This window comes from Cyrtonyx montezumae, unplaced genomic scaffold (assembly GCF_038088225.1).
Source record: "Cyrtonyx montezumae isolate F1298 unplaced genomic scaffold, pur_monq_1.0 scaffold_3, whole genome shotgun sequence".
Lineage (NCBI taxonomy): Eukaryota > Metazoa > Chordata > Aves > Galliformes > Odontophoridae > Cyrtonyx > Cyrtonyx montezumae.
The window spans coordinates 157,400,856-157,415,036 of NW_027072034.1; the positions used below are offsets into that span (position 1 = coordinate 157,400,856).

Genomic DNA, 14,181 nt, shown 5'->3' on the forward strand with positions numbered 1-14,181 from the left:
GTGAGGGGAGGAAGTGTGAGGAAAGAGGGGGGAGGGGCGACGCCAAGGGACAACATGGGGAAGTCGGATTTCCTCAGCCCGAAGGCTATCGCCAACCGCATCAAGTCCAAAGGGCTGCAGAAGCTGCGCTGGTACTGCCAGATGTGCCAGAAGCAGTGCCGAGATGAGGTGAGGCCTTTTTGGGGGAGGGGTGGGGGTGGGGTGGAAGTGCTGAAACGCTTTGAAGGAAACATGACGGTCGTGAGCTTTCTCTGGGGATGTTCGGCCCCGTTAGGATGACTGATGAGCCTTGAAAGTCCAGTGGGGTTAAGAGTTATTCCATCGTGAGTTTGGAGTAGTAGGCTTGCCTGTCTGGAGCACAGCGAGGGCACTTTGCCATCCTTCTGATTCTGTCTCAGTTTCTTCCCTGCTTCTCTTGTTCTTCTCTGATGCTTCCCTGTTTTCATTTTTGGTATTCTCTTGAGCCTAGATGCCCGTGGGATGTGTGTGTCCTATTCTTTCTTGTTTTCCCCAGAGCTGTGCTCCAGCAGTACCTCCATGCGGGATAAATGTGCTGCTGGTTTTTCATTCTGCACGAATAAAGCTTTTAATGTGCTTTTGGAAGAGAGACGTGACCTCTGCAGGACGTTAGTTGTATTCTTAATCATCATCTGGTGCCCGTTACCTTTCTCCCCAAAAGACTAAAGCTTTTATCAGAGGTTGGAGCAGCAAAGCTTTACAGCCACATCTTTTTGTAACACTGTGATGATCCCTTGGAAAGAGGTTTGCTGTAAATTTAATAATGTTGTAGTGAGAGAGTATTATATTAGGTGTAAAAAAACGACGTGGCCAAACCTCCAACATCTAAGTACGTTTTGGGAAGCTCTGATGACTTTGTCCCTGTATCAGAGGTGGCCAAGCTTTTGTAATCCATAGCTTGAGCATTACTAGGATACTGTCCTTGTTACGTATGGTGTCACTGTCGGCCAGGTGGGGAATCAGCAAGTATTTCCACTTCTTTCACACATGTACCTGGATGGACCTGGTGGTGCCGCATCTATCCCATTCCACAAGGGACCAGAAGGACTTCTGTAACATCCTAGTCAGGAGGAGCAGCCAACTTGTGCTGCTGGACTGTGGTGGAGTGTTTTATATGAAGCCTCCAAGAGGTTTCACTTATAAATCATCATTTTAAGTTACTCTAAGCTGTGTGTTGCAAACTGAGACAACTACCAATAAAATATTGATTTTGATTCTTATTTTCTAGAACGGCTTCAAATGTCATTGCATGTCTGAATCTCACCAGAGGCAATTACTGCTGGCTTCTGAAAATCCTCAGCAATTCTTGAACTACTTTTCTGAGTAAGTTTGCTATATATTGTTATCCACATGTCAAATCTGCATGGCCACGCCTCTGAAGATCAGTCATGTCCCATTGAAGACACTTTATTCTGATGTATTTTAGTGTCTGCTGTATAGTGGCTATTTGAAAAGTTTGCTTTTGAAAACACATAGGAGATTTAAGGGAGCCATGAACATTTGACAATTTTATTTTGTTTAACTTTTTTTTTTTAAATCCCAAATGGGACAGTTTTTATCCCAGATTTTTTTATCTCAAAGTTGCTAATTTTATCCCGTGTCCGAATCCTGTTTTAATTTGCTCTTTGCTGTAATGTCACTCGTGTGTCCCAGCTAAGTGACTGTCAGAGCTGCGGAGTTACAAAGAGCTAAAAGAACCATTGCATGGAGATAAGAAATCAGCAGTGTGAGTAGCATCCCACTGCTGCCCTGATTCCTTTGTCCATCTGACCTACCTGACACCAGGGCTGACTGGAACTGTCTTCAGCATGAGGCTGAAGGGAGGCTTTATCTTTAAGCCATTGAATTAGCAGGGAGATGAGTGATCCATCTACCCAGTGTACCACTGCTTCCTTTTGTTCTGCCTCGTGTTTTGTGTCAGTGTTAGTCAACCCTGGTAATGAAATACCAGCAATTAGTGGGAAGTGTTTGGAGTTTGTTCTTTCCATTTTATCCCTTTGAAAGGGTATTATCCTTCTGAAGATTAAACTTGTATGTGCATGTACCACACTGTGTTTCTTTGTGCACACAGACTGCACTTCACGCTGCCTTACTGTAGACAGGAAACAGGTGTCTGAGTTTCACCATCCAAAGAATACTCCTACTTACACTTCAGATACTTCTTTGTTAATGAGAGCAGAACATTTCTTTGTAATTGTTAAAGATTCACTAAAATACTTTTCTTTATATCCCCTAAGGGAATTCCGAAATGATTTCCTAGAACTGCTCAGGAGACGATTTGGTAAATATTTTACTGTTCTTCTTTGTTTTCTTTTTTGTTTTCAGTGTCTTCTGGTTTTGTGCAAAAAGCTTCGATTGGTTTCTCCTCGGTCCCATGCTTAAATTTAATAATAATTCTGTTTCAGGAACCAAGAGGGTCCACAATAATATCGTGTACAATGAATATATCAGTCACCGAGAACACATCCACATGAATGCAACACAGTGGGAAACACTGACTGATTTTACAAAATGGTTGGGGAGAGAAGGTAAATGTTTCTGTTCTGGTTTATGACATCTTAAAATCATTGGGTAATTGCACTGCTGATCAGTAAGCATTTCTGTTAATTCTCCCGTTTTCTTTCTTTCCTTACCCTCCCCTCCTGCATATACTAACACATATCCACACAGATTTCTGTACTAAGGAATGGAGTTTCCTTATGAAAAGTGACAGAGATCTGGGATAAGTGCATCACTTACAAACCTTTCCTTGTTTTAGCTGTAGTTACTGTAGCTATTGCTGAATTCTAAGTCAACTTCTGACAGTTGTCGTTTAAGAAGTATAAACTATGATAGGGTATTTCTTACAGCTGTGGAATCCCTCAGTGTTTGTGGTGACAAGAAGTGGTATATTGTTTTCATTCTTGTCCTAATGAAAGGGTTCAGATCTGAGATCTGCAGTTCTGTGCTCCGTGGGAGGAGCAGAGGTTATGTCATACCACAGTGCTGTGTAAGGCTTAAATTGGTTTCAGTTGCCTGTGTGCTACAGGATACATTCATGAGTCACAGAGTGTTTGAAAAGCCAATCTAATGAGTGCCAGTAACAATAGTGTAGCACAGTAAAGTTTCCAATAGTTTGGTGCTATTACTGTGTAGTGTTTATATATGTTACAGTGCTGTTTTCTTCCTTGTTAAAACAATGGGAAAGAATTTTTTTCTTCTTGAGGAAAATGATACAAAACATTCCATCCACTTTTGCCACGTATTTTGGCCTATTTCCAAAGAGATCCAGCTAGCTGAACTGCATACACAGTTACTAAAGGTAATTTAAAGTCAATTTTACAAGATTGGTAAGAGGTGCATTGTCTCTGGTGAAGTATTTACATTCTTCTAGTGAATGTGGCCTAGGAAAATGGCCTTGGTGTTTTCTTTATTTTCTTGTTTTCATTAGTATTGATCTTTGTCTTGTGTTGGGTTTTTAGGTCTTTGTAAGGTTGATGAGACTCCAAAAGGCTGGTATATTCAGTATATTGATAGAGACCCAGAGACTATTCGCAGGCAACAAGAGCAAGAGAGGAAAAAGAAACAAGACCTCGACGATGAAGAAAAAACAGCCAAATTCATTGAACAGCAAGTCAGAAGAGGTCTGGAGGGGAAAGAACTGGTGAGGAAAAATTGGATATCAATCTTCAGCTCAGAAATTCCCTCAGTTAAGTTAATGCAGCTGTGATCTTCCTGCTACTGTTTCCACTGCAGTCAGCTTGAAGGTGATGAGTAATCTTCGTGCAGCAGGTTGCACGCTGCTGGCTGGTTCAAACTGGGGAACAGTGGGTATATGTGGCTGCGTGGTTGGTTGTTTCTGAACTGAGAAATATTCTTCTCACAGATAATTCTCATGCCCACTTTGCCTTCCTTGTTTCAGTTGAAATTGCTTCTTGAATCAAATAGCCAACCTGATGCTTTTTATGGCAGATAAACATCAGGATCCCCTTTGGAATCGGTTTCAGAAAAGGAAAGCGGAGGTTTCAGCTCCTTTTAAATCTGATCTTGCTTTGAAATTTATTGAAACTGTTCCCTATGACTCTACTGTCTGGTCCAAGCCATTTCAGATTTTGATTTAGACAGTTCTCCCGTGCTTAAATCTACACATTACTTCACTTTTGTTTTGAATTTTGAATTTCAACATCTATGAAAGATGATAACCTACTCTGGAGGAGAATTTGCAGCTGCTTTGTACCTGGCTTGCTTTACTACTGAATGAGTATTAGCCTCCTTAGCAATTGAATGACTATTAGTTTTTTAGCAATTTAAAAATGCCGCATTTAAGTTAGGAGACTTAACAGTAACCAGTGTGATGTCTCCATTTATCATATTTCACAAACTTTAAGGGCTGCAAATAACAAGTGTGGTAGAGAGGCTGAGATTAGCAGGAAAGCTGAAATAATCAAATCCCCACAGTGAGAAGTTTTTATTTTGATTGTCCTAACATAGGATTTGAGAACTTCTTTGGCATTGTCCTTTGACTTCCATAGATGATGTTGCCCAGGATTGGGACCTCCCATTTGATTCTGGGTATTGATAGATATATTTAAATGCCGTTGTAAACTATTATCTTTTTCTTAATTTAAAACTAATTGAAATTTAAATGGTCTGAGCCTTTGGTGCTAAAAATTTGGAAAGATTCCACGACTTTTCCTTTTTTAGATTATCAGTCTGTCCAAAAACCAGTCTAATCATGCTTGTTCAAAATGAGAAAACTTGCAGTAAGGCCGTTTTCCTTTGATGCTGAAATTAAACAAGTACAGACAACATCTCTGTAGAAGGTGATAATTAGATAATTTTGCACAGGAGCCTATAATGAGATAATGTTTTCAATTTACAATCTTATAAATCAGGCCAGACTGAATATTACAGTTATTAGGTAATCTTGCAGTAGTCGATAAAATTGAGGCCATCAGCAGTCACTGGAAAATGTTATCCTGGCTGAGCTTTCTGTTTTGCTCTTGAAATCTATTCGGTTTTCTTTTGGCAGGATGAGCCAGTCTATACTGAACTGAACAGAGAAAATGAAGAAGAAAAAGGTAACCAGATTTTGATATAGGCAGTTTTCTTGAACTGAAGCTGATCTTACAATGAAAATGAGGCGAGTGCTGAGACTTGCTCAGTGTTTATAGAGTGCTTTTGGATGTTTCAAAAAGCAATGACAATAGGAAAATGTAGAGAATTTCATACCATTTTTAAATAGTTTATTTTAAAAGCTGAACTATAACATAAGTAATGAGTATTTTTAAACGTATGATCTTTTCCATTAGCGGATTGTTAAATTGGAACTTTTTCTTTTTTTTTAGTTGCATTTAATTTAAATAAAGGAGCAAGCACTTCAGTAGCAGTGTCTTCGAAAACGAGGTGAGAAAATAATTTAGGGGCAACCCTTATTTTTGCAAAACCATTACATACCAGTGGTATTTGTATGGGCAGGAAGATGCATCTTGTCCTGGAATATTTGAAGTCTCATCCTATCATGTTATTCAGGAATGGATCCGAGGTGACCTCATGGTTCCTTTTGTATTAGAAATGGATGAATGTATGCTGTCAGGAGTCTTCCTGAATTCACTATGGTTCATTCATGACAGATGCCCAGAAATTAATAGGCAGTGATAGTTTCCCCTGGGAAGAGGTAGGTAAGTAAAAAGTTGGCTAGGGGATTTAACTGAAGCATTTAAAGCATATCCCATCAAGTCCCAGCTACCTGCTATCAATGGATATTCATGACTTGTTAACTTCAGTTCCTAAAAGGTTTGACTGCATTGTCTAATTGGAGGTAATACTTTCTCTGATCATCTTTAAAGAGGGTGAATCTACCTAAATATAAATCTTTCCAAAGCTCATGAATTTAATTGTCATATAACTACAAGCAACACAGGAAAAAGGGATCAGTAATGCAAACAATGCTCATAGAAGTCAGTGAAACTGTTTGATGAGCAGTACATCTTTTCTTGTAAGGCAATATTGTAATTAAATGCATTGCAAGTAAAGCAAAAGCTTGCTTCTCATCACAAGCTTAGCTTTTCGATAAGATATCTGATGGGATATATGCCAGGCAGAAAATGAGACAATAAAGTAGTTCTTTGCAATAAGAGAGACAGATTTCAGACTTTGAGGAATACTTGTAAATTACTCCTGAGCATGAAGTTGCACTTAAGATGAGCTTGAACTTAGCACAGACACTCACTTGAATAGTTTCAATGAGGAATACTTATATCTCTTTTTAAAGTGCTTGCAAAAATTTGGCTGAATGCAAAATCGTCTATCAAGAAGTCCAACCTTTTCATAGCATATAATAGGTACTTGTATATAAAGTTTGGTACTGTAGAAGCAAAATTTGGATATCTGCCTCACGCTGAAGTGACCAGCCTGTGGTTTTTCCTTCATTGGTGGTACAGGAGTCACTTCAGTGTTGTATATTGGAAGCTGCTTCCCTGTTTCAGTGTGTTCTGCCACTGTGAGACACCATGGCTGTTACTGAGCCTCATTTGAGTTCAACCTGATATCAGACACTGTAGTGTGCTGCAGGATTTCCTTGTTTCCTATCCTCTCTGCTCACTGCAGGTGTTGCAAAATCCTGGCCAGGATTATCACTTGCATTTCTTGTTCAGGGTATAGAAATAGGACCAAGAGACCATAGGATGTATCTGCTAGGGTTGAGTTTGACTCCTTAGTGGTTGGATTTCAAGGTAAACCAGTCCTTTCTTATCCCCAGTTCTCTTGTGTCCTCTGCACTGATGACACATCTGAACTGTGCTGGTGGTCTCTTACTCTTTTTCCAAGGGTCCTTAATGAATACGTTAAATAAGATCTGTTTTAGTACTAGGAATCCCTTTGTAACCTCACAGCTATCTATGTTTTCCTTCTTTAATGTAGGCTTTAATTATATCCTTCATGAGATTTTATTTTATATACTTTTACTATTGGATTTGTGTTTTAATATGCTGTTTCTTCTGTAACTCTGTACAGAGATTATCCTACCTTCCTCTGAAATACAGTAATTTTTCTCTCAGGTTTGTTTCTATTGCCTTTTTTTAACTCACTCCCATTATACATCTCCCTTTGCTACTATGTCCAGTGTCAAAACACAAGATTTGTTCTAGTGCCTTAGTGAGATCATCTCGCTGTCCACCTCACAGCAGCCTACAACTTCCTGGATGAGAAAACACCTACATTTTTTACTGCACCCACATGGCTTTTATAAAAATTGCCAAACTCAGACTGCCTTTAGACAGTTCTCACTTTACCTAGCTGTTCCCCAATCCATAAGATGTAACTTCTGTACTAATTGCTCTTTCCTTTTGTACTCATGGGCTATTTGCCTGTTTTGCATGTGATGGTGAAGGTAGTATTTATCTTCTGGGTGTGAGGCCTTTGTCTACAGGTTCCCCTTCTTTTGCACTGCTGAACTGACCGTCAGATTGTTTTCGTTCTGCTGGACTGCTCACAGCAAACTCCAGTGGACATGGAGTTCACACTTCAAGGAGATCAGTTCTAGCTGCAAAGCACAGTCCTAGAAAAGGAGGCATGTGAGGTCTTGAAGGTGACTTGCAAGACTGAAATCAAGTAGATCAGCAAGCCTTTCTGTGCAACCAGTTCTTCAGATGCATCTTTGTAGAGGAGGCAATTTGAGGTCTGCTGTGAAAACGCCATCTTACTCTTCCAACAGCATCCTTGGACCAAGTGCACTGAAGGTGGCAGAAGGAGCAGTTAAAAGAAAAGAATCAGCTCGCAGCTCTGGTCAGTCCAAGGAGAAAAAGAAGAAATCTGCACTGGATGAGATTATGGAGGTAACAGTTGTGCAGTGATCTCTGTCTTTATAACCCCATGCCTGTGGCAGTGAGTCTGCTTTTCCAGGGCCTCCCTTTGAAGTGATCTCAGACCTTCAGTTCTTGTGAAACTCAGACTTTCAAGCCTTACCAGGCAAAACTATATCACGTCCCATTAAAACTGGTTTCTGCTGCTCATCTGTGCCTGTTGCCTTAACAATCCAGATATTAGAAGTAAAGAAATACAGAGTTTGCAAGAGAAGAAAATACCTAGAATCACTTGTCAGAAATAGATGCAAATCTCCCATCATACTATCATGGATTCCTGAATCTCATCAGATAGGTCAGTGTGTGTTTTCTGCATAGGAATCTATCCTCACTGTTTTTTTTTTCTCCAGCTTGGTGTGGGTCTGGAGAGTTTGTTCAGATTTTTGAAGGCATGGTAGGGCTGCAGTGAAGGGAGGAAATAAATGGTCCTTATTTGTTGTTGTTTTCTAGCTTGAAGAAGAGAAGAAAAGAACATCTCGAACAGACTACTGGTTGCAGCCAGTAAGTATCTTAAAAGTTATAATACTAACAGGTCCAGACAGTTCTGCATCTCTGAAGTTGCTAGTGACTGAATTATGTAAAGGTGAAGAAGCAAATTCCAAGCTAATTTCACTCATTTTCCAAGCTGCCAGATGTGAAAAATGAATTAATGTGGTGGTTGGGGTTAGAGTGACTTTGTCGTGTTGTTAATTTAGATGGTGGTGTTGCTTGCCTATTTTGGAATGTTAATCTGTTGTTTTTTTCCCCTTTTTAAATCCTCTAGGATATCATTGTAAAAATTATCACCAAGAAGCTTGGAGAGAAGTATCACAAGAAAAAGGCAGTTGTTAAGGTAAGGTGTGCAGATGGAAGCACATGGCTTTGGTTAGGTTTTCTGGTATCAGGTGACTTCCAGAGTCAGAACTGTGCTCAACCTTAATTTTACACTGTTAAGAGCTGCAATGTCAACTTGACTTGGGCTTTTTTTCTGTCTGTTTTTGTCCTGTACAGCTTATCCTATTAACATATCCATAACAGAGAACAACAACATTTTCAGTGTGATGTGACCAAAAGCAGTGCAGTTTTTTCATCTCAGACTAGTCAGTGTTGCACAAATATTTACACTGCACACTGCCCTTGAAGCAAGATCCCATCTGTGTACAAAATCTTCAGTCTGTAGCCTTGTTCTGTTGTTAGAAGTGGTTTCTTTTTAGCCACTGTCAGTGTATTGATGTTGTAGTCCAAGGTTCAGCAGTCTCTTGGCAAGAGTGCCAAAGACAACACCTAGGTGTGTTTTGAGTGATTGACAGCAGCATATAGAACTCACAACCACAGCTTTTTTGGCAAGCATCTGAGAAGGTTATGTGTCCCAGTGACTGTCTTCCACTGGGCTGTATATTGAGGAGCTTGAACGTGCTAGGTGTGAAGGTCAGTGACATTTCTCATTGAGAGGCCTTATTCCATTTCTCACTGCACGACTTCAAGCCAGTTCATCCTCCCGTGGGGGAAAGAAGCCTCTAATGTACTCTCCAAATTTGAGAGGATGCCTAAGATAACTGATCTGAGGGTCGACAAGACCTCAGACAATGCTAGTAACATCAGTGGTCTTAAGTTTACAAAGGGGATCAGTCACTGATTTTTAAGAGGAGCCCCTTGAATCCAGCCTTAGCTTCAGAGTAGGGTCAGACAGCACTTTGTGGAAGCTGAATGCATTTAGGGCAGCTCAGAAGTCCTCATTGCTTTTGAAAACATACAACTGCTGACTGAAGTTCCAGAGCTTGTTAATTTTGAAAATAGAGAGTTATTTTGTATGCTATAGTCACTGATTGGCCTCTTACCTTTCACAACAGGAAGTGATTGACAAATATACAGCAGTTGTGAAAATGATTGATTCTGGAGACAAACTGAAGCTTGATCAGACACATCTGGAAACTGTAATACCAGCACCAGGTATGGCTGTGGGTGGTGTTTATTTTTCAGCTTAGTTGTCACAACAAGACTCAAATTTCAGTTCTTTTAAACTATAAATCATCCACTTGACACAACCTTAACAGTAGCTGTGTGGTTCTTGGGACTGCATTTCTTAACTTACTCTGATCACTTATCGTGTGTATTCTGGCTACTGCCTGGGGAAATAATGCATTGTTTCTTCTTTGAGTCTTCACAATCTCTTCTTGTAAGATTATCTTCTAAGAAGACAGAAGTGCTTCATGGACCAATTTATTTGACTACGTGAAGGCATCTCTCTTCAGCTGCCAGGAAGCTTCTCAGGGAGCACTCTGTAGTTCTTAGTCACATCTGTCCTGCATCTGCCTTCCAAATCATGCCTCAAATAGCTGTAGGTACTTGGCAAAACACACCTCAACTCTTGTTTGGTTCACTTGAATTTCTTTGCCTGTGGCATACTGAGTTTTTTTGCGTAGCATCTGATCACTATTTCAGGGAACGTTCAGGGTAGTGATAAACACAGCACTGTCAGCATAGAGAGAAACACAATGTAGGATCTTTCTCATCAGACGTGCTGCATTCTACATCTTGAGCTGGTAAATAGACAGTTGGTGGTGGTTGCCTTCACAGTGCAGGTGATGGAGCAGTGGAACAGACTGCCCAGAGAGGTGGTGGAGTCTCCTCTGGAGGCATTCAAGACCCACCTGGACACCTACCTGTGCAACCTGGGCTAGGGAGCTGCTTTGGAAGAGGGGTTGGACTCGATGATCTCTAGGAGTCCCTTTCAACCCCTACAATGCTGTGATAACTTATACTAGAATTGTTGCCCTGTCGAACTGCATATGTGAGACAGAAGGAAGAAAGAAGGCACACTGAGCAATTAGCATATGGAATGGGATGTGAGGGAAGTAACTGACATCTCTGACACAGTTTGGTCTCCCACGACACCAAGCTGAGTGGGAGGGAAGGGATGCTATTCAGAGGGACCTGGACAGGCTTGGGAGGTGAGCCCATCAAGAGAAGTGTGACCAGCAGGTCAAGGGAGGTGATTCTGCCCCTCAGCTCTCCTGAGACCCCACTGGAGTACTGCATCCAGTTCTGGGGCCCCCAGCACGAGAAGGACACAGCTGTTGGAGCAGGTTCAGAGGAGGGCCACAGAGATGATCAGGAGTGTTGGAACACCTCTCCTATTGAGTCAGGATGAGAGCTGGGGCTCTTCAGCCTGGAGAAGAGAAGGCTCCTGGTGGACCTTCTAGTGGCCTTCCAGAATCTGAAGGGGGTCTTCAGGAAAGATGGGGAGGAACTTTTTGTAAGGGCAGGCAGTGACAGAATGAGGGGAAATGACTGAAGAGTGTAAATTTAGATGAGATATCAGGAAGAAATTCTTTACTGTGGTGAGACACTGGAACAGGTTGCCCTGTGAGGTTGTGGATGCCCCCTCCCAGGAAGCCTTCAAGACCAGGCTGCGTGGGGCTTTGAGCAATTTGGTCTTGTGGGAGGTGTCTCTGCCTATAGCAGGGGTTTGGAACTAGATGATTAAAGGTCTCTTCCAACCCAAAGCATTCTATGATTCTTTCCCTGATGTAGTTTGAGTGGATTCTGCTATAGCACCAGCATAGCCTATAGTGGCAAACTAGTGCACTCTGTGAATGGGCAGGCTGTGAGGCAGAGCTGGGAATCAGTTGCTGGGCCTTGAGGAGAAACTTTTCCCTCAGCTCTCAGTGAAACTGAACACAACTCCATCAAAGGAAATTTTTCTTATTTCTCATTTCAGGTAAGAAAGTCCTGGTGTTAAATGGTGGTTACAGGGGAAATGAAGGCATCTTGGAATCTATCAATGAAAAGAAGTTTTCAGCAACAATCATCATTGACTCTGTAAGTATAAAATACTGGAAGATTTAGTTTGCATTGAGTGCTTTTCATCTGTATGTTGGAGAGCTTTCACAAAGAAAAATGCTATCATTAGTCCTGTTTTACAGGTGGGATTTATAGTACAAAATGCTGTTCTCAGCCCCTTATTCCCAACCAGTAGGAAAACAGTTGCTTGTTCTCCATTGCAGACCAGTGCTGTGCTGTTAGCCTTTAAAAATACGCCAAGGTGCTGAATTTGGCAGGTTTTTAACTTGAAAGAGACTAGCAAAATATTCTGTATGTTTATTTTGAATATAGTTGTAGTTGCATTATTTTGTGGGAAGGTAAAAAATGTGAAAAATGCACGGAGGTGATTTTCCTCCTCCCTTTACCAGGCTGAATATAGGGTTCTGTATTCTTATCTGTTGTCTTGTTGGTATCTAACAATTACATCGGTGGTTTGGGTGTACTTTTGTTAGTTTTTGGTTCATTTTGTTTGTCACCTTTCTCTGGGCTAAAATTGGCCCACATGATCACCTCTGTGTGTGTGGCTTTTTTTGCTGTCCTCTGCAGAGCTGTCTTTAAAGTCACGGATATTAGTAGGGAGAGTACTGCCTCAAAGATGTATTTCTCAAGTGCAGCTTGCTGCAGGGAGGCTCTGTTAGGATCCCGTTCAAAGAAGGGCTGCAGAAACTCAGAGGATTTACTTGAGGAGAGGTTGTGCAGGTGTCCTGACCACAGAAGGAGCTCTGGCTGGAGGCAGCAATCATGGTTCATTGGTCCTGAAAGTGAGGCTCTTTTTCTCTAGTTCTGATGTGCGTAGATAGAAAGATCACCTTCTTCTTCATGAACTCTAAATCTGTAAATTAAAAACAGGAGAAAACACCCCAAAGTCTGAAAAATCTGTAGTTTTTTGAATGAATTCTGCTTCGTATCCCCTGTGCAATAGGCACTGTGTGCTTACACGTGGCTTTTGGACAGAACTCCTGAACAGAAAAGTAGCTGTTGTGTTTTTACTGTGCACAGCGCTGTGTGAAATTGCTAATGCCTGGGGTCTCTAATGCTGTTCACTTCATTTGTGCTCTGTAAAGAATGCTCAGTGTGGCAGGATTTGATACGGCCCCTTTAGCTACGTTGCTTTAAGTCCTCTATTGGGAAATTCAACAAACAAGTTTATATTTTGATCTTAACTTTTTACAATCTGTTGTTTTCCAGGGGCCTTTGAAAGGACGCCGAGTTGAAGGTATCCAGTATGAAGACATTTCCAAACTTGCCTGAGGTGCTAATTACGGATCAGAGAAGATTTTGGATCCTCAAACCATCTTTCTGGCTTCTTGCAGGCAGACACAAGAGACTCTACCATGTCAGGGTTTTTATGTTGTGTGTATATATATCTATAATGTATATAGGAATTAACCATAAGCAAATTGAATTTATTTGAAGATCACTATAGATTTGTTACGTAAAATGTTTGTGGAAATCTTATCAGTGGAAATACTCCATCTGATTCTTTATCAGAGTTATTTTGTAATATTTCAGTTTCCTTTTGCAAAATATAACGGAGAGCTGCAAGTTGGAGTATTTTCTTTACTGAAGTATGTGTGAAGTTTTGTAGGACAGAGAATTGCCCACAAGAACTGCTTGAGGCAGTGTGTGCTGGGGCCAGTGGAGTTTAAACATCAGACTTCTCCATCTGCAGCCAAAACTGAGTTCTGGCTGAAGGCACAAGAGAAAGGATTAACAGAACAGCAGGAAGGTGACAGGGTTCCTCTGCAGGATTTTGTAAGCAGGATCTGCTTTATTCAATATTGTCACCAATTTATTTTTAGTTACCTCATCAGCTGTGGTAGTTACCACATAACTGTACTTCCATCACCTTGCTCTCAGGGCTCCTAAAAGTACTCATACACAATTTATCTGCTTACGTACTCTGAGGTGGGTGTTACTTGTGGGGCTTCTAGCATTCCAGCCTGAGTCAGTGCAGATATGAACTGGCAATTGCTGTTTTGGTTTCCCAGAGCATTTTTCCTTTTCCCATAGTGCCATTGTTTTCCCTGCACTGCTGTGCACGCCAAACGACAGACATGACTTTGTAATGTTTTTAAAAATGTCACATTTTACACAGTATTTTATTCTTTAAACAGTTCAGGAATAAGCATAAACTTTTCTTAGGTCAGAGCATTCCTAATCAGCCTTTTAAACTCATGGGGCAGCGCTCTGTTGTTTCATAACCACTGAAGAGCACAGTAAAAATGTCCAGCTGATGTAAGTGCCTTACTTTTGTAGAGGAAAAGTGCAAGTCCAAGGCAAATACAGACCATCACCTGTGGTTCAGTCTCCCTTTGATTATTACTGTGTGTGTCTGGAGTCTGATGGCCAGAAAACTGATACCCCTGTGCCTTCCAGAGCTGATCTTAGCTGTGGAGAGCTGCTGTGTTGGCTGCTATGGCACTACTGGAAGCAGCTTGGGAAGGCTGAGACCTAGGAAGCTGGGGAAGGTGAGAAGAGGTAACTAAAGCTCATTTGGGAAGGATAGGGTTCCATT

General features: G+C 41.1%; 1 protein-coding gene across 1 annotated transcript; it reads left to right on the forward strand.

The window, feature by feature from the left end:
* The first annotated feature begins 15 nt into the window (after window positions 1–15).
* Window positions 16–13,457, forward strand: KIN (Kin17 DNA and RNA binding protein). The gene is made up of 13 exons (XM_065743790.1): window positions 16–168; window positions 1,247–1,341; window positions 2,256–2,299; window positions 2,424–2,546; window positions 3,480–3,661; window positions 5,030–5,078; window positions 5,346–5,403; window positions 7,712–7,832; window positions 8,310–8,360; window positions 8,623–8,691; window positions 9,689–9,788; window positions 11,560–11,660; window positions 12,852–13,457. The coding sequence occupies exons 1-13, from the start codon at window positions 55–57 to the stop codon at window positions 12,912–12,914; spliced, it is 1,170 nt and encodes a 389-aa protein (XP_065599862.1). The 5' UTR covers window positions 16–54; the 3' UTR covers window positions 12,915–13,457.
* Window positions 13,458–14,181: the final 724 nt, after the last annotated feature.